At 42.1% G+C, this 7,500-nt stretch overlaps 1 protein-coding gene across 3 annotated transcripts in view; it reads left to right on the top strand.

The window, feature by feature from the left end:
* LOC135107289 (uncharacterized) overlaps positions 1 to 7,500 on the top strand; it is a 322,315-nt gene that overhangs the window by 102,120 nt on the left and 212,695 nt on the right. For all 3 annotated transcript variants that reach the window (XR_010271687.1, XR_010271686.1, XM_064016963.1), the window contains one exon: positions 5,837 to 5,869. Coding sequence is in view for 1 of the 3 variants with exons in the window: in XM_064016963.1 (XP_063873033.1) it covers positions 5,837 to 5,869 (33 nt within the window). In the remaining 2 variants the exon portion in view is untranslated. The remainder of the gene's footprint in view (positions 1 to 5,836; positions 5,870 to 7,500) is intronic.

Genomic DNA, 7,500 nt, shown 5'->3' with positions numbered 1-7,500 from the left:
GAGAGAGAGATGACAGGGTCGGTGACAAGGATATGAGCGTGTCTCCTTTTTCATTATCATTTCCGATAATCTGCGACGATGAGAGAGAGAGAGAGAGAGAGAGAGAGAGAGAGAGAGAGAGAGAGAGAGAGAGAGAGAGAGAGAGAGAGATTGGTGGGGAACAAACCGCCTCAAGTGATTTAATTTAATATCTGAGTCTCGTAATGAAAAATGTAATTGTCCATTAATGGAGGCAATAATCAGGGTGACCACAGGGAGAGAGAGAGAGAGAGAGAGAGAGAGAGAGAGAGAGAGAGAGAGAGAGAGAGAGAGAGAGAGAGAGAGAGAGAGAGAGAGAGAGAGAGAGAGAGAGAGAAGGTACGTGGAAGGAAATGCTCTCTCTCTCTCTCTCTCTCTCTCTCTCTCTCTCTCTCTCTCTCTCTCTCTCTCTCTCTCTCTCTCTCTCTCTCTCTCTCTCTCTCTCTCTCTCTCTCTCTCTCTCTCTCTCCATCACACTCAATATTTACAGTCTCGCCTTATATTATATTCCCTTCCCTCGACACCCAAATTACCCTGAGATGCAAGAGTACTCCCCAAGCCTTCCTCCCTCGCCGCTCCTTACCCTCCACTTTCCTCCTCCTCCTCCTCCTCCTCCTCCTCCTCCTCCTCCTCCACTACTAGTACCTTTTACCTCCTCCAATTACGTGGAATGATTTAGCTGTGCATTTCAGTCCAGCCAAAACAAGTACATCTCATCCTCCAGGCTTTGAGAGAGAGAGAGAGAGAGAGAGAGAGAGAGAGAGAGAGAGAGAGAGAGAGAGAGAGAGAGAGAGAGAGAGAGAGATAGTCATTAACCATATTGTGACCTACTAATTAATTGTTCATGCTGTGTTTTATTGCATTTCTATATTAGTTTACACCAGGCATCCCTATGTAACAATACTCAATGTTTGTAGAGAAGGTAGTACATGAAGTGACGAGAAGAGAGGGAGAGCCACGTGACGGTTACCTCTTCCTCCTCCTCATCCTCATCTGATGCTCAAGTATTACAGTATTTTGTTGTGTTTGGAGTTGAAAATTTTTAAAGACCCCCCTCCCCTCTCCCTCTACCTTGTTATTATTGCCATTATTACAAATCAAAAGAAAACGTGAATGGGTATAAATATTATTATTTTTTTTTTGTAAGGGAATATTAAAATGAAGTTTGAAATATGAAAGATCTGAATGATAGGGATTGATTATTGTTATTATTATTATTATTATTATTATTATTATTATTATTATTATTATTATTATTATTATTATTATTATTATTATTTTCATTATTATTGATACCTATTATTATTTTTGTTATTATTTATTTTATTTTATTTATTTATTTATTTATTTATTTTTGTTTTTTGCAGGGTTATCAGCCTTTCCGCATTGCGTGATGAAAGTGTCATCCTCAGCTTGTGTCTTATTGCTGTGAAAATACGAGACAGACACACAGGTACACAGATATACAGATAGACATACAGACAGACAGACAAATAGAGAGAGGAGACACATTCCCCTTACCGATACATTCTCTCTCTCTCTCTCTCTCTCTCTCTCTCTCTCTCTCTCTCTCTCTCTCTCTCTCTCTCTCTCTCTCTCTCTCTCTCTCTCTCTCTCTCTCTCTCTCTCTCTCTCTCTCTCTCTCTCTCTCTCTAATTAAAAGGAACGTAAACCAGGCAAGAGGCGCTCATTACCAGCCAGGGTGACGACAATTAGTGGCCTGCGCAGGTGTGGTCGCCGAGGAGGAGCGGGGCGGGTAGGAATGGGAGGGGGAGGAAGAGGAGCAAGGAGGAGTAAGAGGAAGGAATACGCCACGCACTAGTAACACATGCAAGACACTAAGGAAAAGAAGCACCAGTCAACCACTTACCGACACAATACAGTGGTTAATGGTGAAGCAGTGTAGAAAATGCCAGAAAATGTCACGGTGGCGGAAAAAAAGTAAAAAAATAAAAATAATAATAACAACATCTGTGTACTTTGCTTGACGACATGAGATGTTTACAAAGAGATGAGAAGATGACGACGTGGAGAGAAGCAAAACTTGTGGATATATAACGAGAAAAAAAAATACTAAACAAGCAAAAAGATAAAAGGGAGAAAAAAAGAAAACAAGCGTAGGAAGATACTAAGCAAGGAAATGAAGAAAGGGATGAAATTAAGTAAAAAGAAAACATACTAAGTTATATGAAAGAGGGAGGAAGGAAGGGAATATTAATTCGTGCATTAATCAGAGCACTGAGGGGAGAGAGAGAGAGAGAGAGAGAGAGAGAGAGAGAGAGAGAGAGAGAGAGAGAGAGAGAGAGAGAGAGAGAGAGAGAGAGAGAGAGAGAGAGAACCAAGTGAGGGGAGATGAAGGGAGGGAGGGATGAAATTATGAATATGGAAAAAATAAAGAGAAGGGAAAAAAAGGAAAGGAGAAGAATGAGGAGTAGAAGGAAACCAATGAAGATTTAAGAAGGAAGGTGGAGAAAGACGAGATACAAGAAGGAAGGGAAGGAAAAGACTGAGGTATAGAATTAAAAAAAATCGGAAAAAAAAGAGATGGCGGAAGGAACAAAGGAAAAGAAAAGAATGATGTATAAAAGAAAAAAAAAGGTGATGGAAGGAGGAAGGAAAGAAAAAGAAAAGAATGAAGAAAACAAGGAAAAGATAAATAAAAGATGGCGAAGGAAGAAGAAAGGGGAAGGAAAAGAATGAGATACAGAAGGAAAATATTAGAAAAAAGATAGGAAAAAGATGGCGGAAGGAAGGAGGAGGGGGAAAAATGAAAGTAATTTCCTCATCAGGTTCTCCGCGGTGGAGCGACACACAAGTTAATGCAGAGAGAAATCTTCCCGCCCCGCCAGTCTGTCTTCCTGGGTGGCGAGAGGGAGAGGGCGAGGGCGAGGCAGAGGGAGAGGGAGAGGGAGAGGGCGAGGGAGAGGGAGGGAGAGAGCGCTTATTAACAATTAATTCATTGGTACCTATAATTTTTGGTCACCGAAGAACATAGTGCCTGTTATTTTTTTTCTCTCTCTCTCTCTCTCTCTCTCTCTCTCTCTCTCTCTCTCTCTCTCTCTCTCTCTCTCTCTCTCTCTCTCTCTCTCTCTCTCTCTCTCTCGGAAGTGAATCAGATTAGCAGACATTTTTCATTTATCTCTCTCTCTATATATATTTATTGGTCTCAGTATATTACATTGCTTCCCAATATTTAAAAGAAAATTCATCATGATTTATTTATAATTACTTTTAAGATATGTTGTTTTCTTTTAATATCTCTGTCCATCCTTCCTCTGAGTCTTGTATTGTTGTATTTAATGATTTTCTGTAAGTTTTTCACCTCCCCCTCTCTTTTGCTCTCTCCTTAATAAGTTATGACATACATCAGTGTTTATTTTGCCTTATATCCTTGGAACATCTTTAATATTATTTCTATTGCCCTATTCTCCCCTTTTTTTTTTTTTAATAATTACCCTATCTCTTCATCGTTTTTTTTTTTTCGTATCCCTCACTCTCATTCTTCCATATAATAAATTCCCTCACATTCTACCTCTTCCTTACACTCTTCCCTTAAACATCACTAATCATATAATTTTCCTCCTTACACTTACCTTCCTTCATCCTACACTCCTTCCTTCCTTCCTCTCCCTACTCCTCTGTACTGTATACATACGAATTTCCCCTCCCCTCCTTATTATCCCACGTCGGTCCATTCTTACCAATAACCATCTCGATCTTCTCCCTACTCCTGCCCCCCACCCACTCCCTTCACATCCCTTCCCTATCTCCTCCTGCCCCCTCTCCCTCTCGCATCCCTTCCCTATCTCCTCCACATCCTAATCGGGGTCGTTTAAGGACAGTTCCTGAAGGCATGCATTACCCCACGCCCGCTGATCAGCCTCCGAGACGCTCAGTATAACTTTCACCACTAATGACGCACCTCACCTTCCCAGCGCTCACCCCCAGAAACACTCCCTCTCACCACTACCCACTCCATCCACCCCAGTACCCGCCACCGTCATGCTCCCGGTACCTTAGACTCAGTGCCCATCCTGATCCCACTATAACCCATCCCTGCTCCTTCACGCCGCATCTCTCGCCCTCCAGGTCCCCCTCCCCAACCAGTCCCTCCCCAGCATTGCTACGGGTGGTCGTTCCTTGGCGGGTAGGACCTCCATTAGGCAAGACCTGCCCTTCTGCACGCCTGTTCGCCTTGATTAAGATGTCTTCCCTCCCATTTGGAACGCGCTGCAGCCTCGATTCCGTAGCTTGGGGCGCTGTGAAAGGTGGTAGGTAGCGCAGGCGGAGGCGGAGGAGGAGAATGAACAAGAGAAGTAGGAGTAGGAAGAAGAAGAGGAAGGGGTTAAGGAGGAGAATGAGGAGAAGCAGGTGTAGGAGAACGAATAGTAAGAGGAGAGGGTTTAGGAAGAGAATGAGAAGGAGCAGGTGAGGAGAATGAACAGAGGGAGGAGGAAGAGGAGCAATAGGAGGTTTAGGATGAGAATGAGGAGTAGGAGGAGAAGGAGGGGAAGGTTAAGAATGGAGAAAATAAGGTGAGTAGAGAAAGGAAGAGGTGAATGAAGAAAATGAGATAGATGTGAATGAGGAGGGAAAAGGAGGAGGTAAAGGATGTATAATCAGGAAGAGCAGAAGCACAAATATGAAGAAGAAGGTGTAGAAAATGAGATCTTGGTGAGTGGAGATAAGAAAGAGGTGAATGGAGGAGAGGAGGAACATGTGCAGGAGGAGAAGGAGAAGGAGGAGGAGGAGGTTGAGGGTACACAGGAATGCATAAGGGGAACAGATGCCAAGACACCTGTTGGTTCATAAACCACATGGTGATTTATGAACATGGTATCTGTTTAGCTACGATGCGCATTACCGGCAACCTGCGTGTGGTGGAGCAAGGTAGAAAAGAGGATTGAAGAGGAGGAGGAGGAAGAGGAAAAGTACGCAATAGATAAGAAAAAGAAGTTGGATGAAAAAGGAAAAGTACGAGAAGAGAAAGAGAAAGAAAAGTAGAAGAGTGCTAAAGTGATTTATCATCTGCTCGTTTTAATTCTCTCTTTTGTGAATGTTAAAGTGCATTTATTTGTTTATTGTTATTTATTTATTGTTACATATTTTTTGTAATGCGCTCTTAGTGATTAGGAACTTGTAGTCACACACACACACACACACACACACACACACACACACACACACACACACACACACACACACACACACACACACACACACACACACACACACACACACACACACACACACACACACACACACACACACACACACACACACACACACACACACATCTGGTTCTATGCAGTGTGGTCTGATGCACCGATATTTCTAGTCACCTCTAATTTCACCACTACCACCACCACCACCACCACCACCACCACCACCACCGCCACCACCACCACCACCGTCATCAGCTGTTTGAGGCGTGGGTGCTGGAGATAGCCAGGGAGTGTGGAGAGGGAGAAAAACAATTAGAGGAAAGCTAGTTAAGAGAAGATGAAGTAAAGATGAATATAATGAATGGCGACCTTTGAATTTCCTTTGCTGTCTTGTTATTTGCAGATACTCTATTGGTTCACTCGTCTTTCCTTCCTATTAATTTCTTTTTCCCTTTTTTTTTTTTGTGTGTGTGTGTGTGTGTGTGTGTGGATAAGTGAATATTCCTTGCAGTATTATATTTCATTTTGGATTTTCTGATTATAATTCGTTCGATCACTTTTCCATTTTGTTGTTTCATTCTCTTCATTGATTTTTCCTTGAAGTGTTACATTTAGCTTCATTTTCTGATTATGATTTTCTTTCTTCACCTCAGGTCGCCGCCCGTGTGTCCCTTCGATGTGCTGCAGTAAGTGACGAGCAGTGAAGTGACGAGCAGTTTTCCCTCTTAATGCTTTCTTTGCTGTGTATTTTGTTCATTAAGATGTTTCGTTTCAATTTCTGCATGTTTTACGCTTTCCCTACGACTTGGTATGGTCTTTCCCTAATTACTAGCCATTCCGAGGTCTTTCTTCTTGCTTCACCGTCATCTCCGAACATTATACTGGCTAAAAATTGCTTAATCTATTACTTTAACGCCATTTTTTATTTCTTATCGATGGCTATTAATATTTCGTCGCTTTTAGTGCTGTGAGGTGTTGCTTATGGCTGCGAAAGGGTTAAGTAGCCGTAGTTAATTTCGTGAGTCCTCTCCTACACGGAACATTCTACCCACAAGGCTCCTAAATTAAGTCTCATCCCTTGACAAATTATGTTAGATTGATTTAAATTAGGTCAGGTTAAGTGGATAGGATAGGTTAGGTTAGATTGTTATAATTTATTATGATAGTTTTGATAAGTAATGTTAGACTGATTAGAGTTAGGTTAGGCTAGAATAGGTTAGGTTAGGTTAGGTTAGAATAGGTTAGGTTAGGTTAGAATAGAATAGGTTAAATCAGATATGTTCTATTATGTTACGTTATGTGTTTATGATAAGTTATGTTAGACTGATTTAAGTTAAGTTAGGCTAGGTCATCATAGGAGAGAATAAGTGAAGATAAATTGTTATATTCTATCATGTGTTCTTCTCTGTTACATTAGGTGAATTTGTTGCGGAAAGAATTATTATTATTTTTCATTGCTTATTTATTTATTTTCTTGTACAGTAATACACGTGAAAGGAGTTTACATCTGTGGAATTAACATAGACGTGTTGAATTTGTGGCCTGCCATTATGATTCATCTGAAAATGTCCTTAGTGATCAGGAGTCTCTCTCTCTCTCTCTCTCTCTCTCTCTCTCTCTCTCTCTCTCTCTCTCTCTCTCTCTCTCTCTCTCTCTCTCTCTCTCTCTCTCTCTCTCTCTCTCTCTCTCTCTCTCTCTCTCTCTCTCTCTCTCTCTCTCTCTCTCTCTCTCTCATTTCCACTTGAACGTACCGGCGAGTGACGTGTGTGTGTGTGTGTGTGTGTGTGTGTGTGTGTGTGTGTGTGTGTGTGTGTGTGTGTGTGTGTGTGTGTGTGGAAGGGGGGCGGTTGCTGTGAACGTATTAGCAGCGAACGTGTGTACATTGACGTGGATGTACTGTATGACTGTAGGGGAATGTACAGCACCACACGCACATGGACCTTTAAGGGGTGACTGTGTGTACATCTGTGTGTACATGTTTATGGGTGTATGTACATCTATTTGTCTGGTGTATAGCTTTGTGTTTGTATTTTTTACCCAGGTAGGTGTGTTTGTGTACGGGTTGATATGTGTGTGTGTGCGTGCGTGCGTGCGTGCGTGCGTGTGGTTAGAAAGGATTGGAGTAGTGTAGATTGAAGGAAAAGTTGAAGAAAGATAGATACCAAATTGTTAAGGCGGTGGTGTGGTGGTGACAGAGGTCTTGGTGGTGATGGTGGTGGTGATGGTGATGGTGGTTGGTGATGGCTCTAGTTAGTCACTGTCGTTGTTGTGGTGGTGGTAATGAAGTTGCTGTTGGTGTTGATGGTGATGGTGATTA

Source organism: Scylla paramamosain, chromosome 15, assembly GCF_035594125.1.
Source record: "Scylla paramamosain isolate STU-SP2022 chromosome 15, ASM3559412v1, whole genome shotgun sequence".
In the NCBI taxonomy this organism is placed as follows: Eukaryota; Metazoa; Arthropoda; class Malacostraca; order Decapoda; family Portunidae; genus Scylla; species Scylla paramamosain.
Note: the sequence above shows the minus strand (reverse complement) of the source record. Positions and strands in the feature narration are given on the sequence as shown.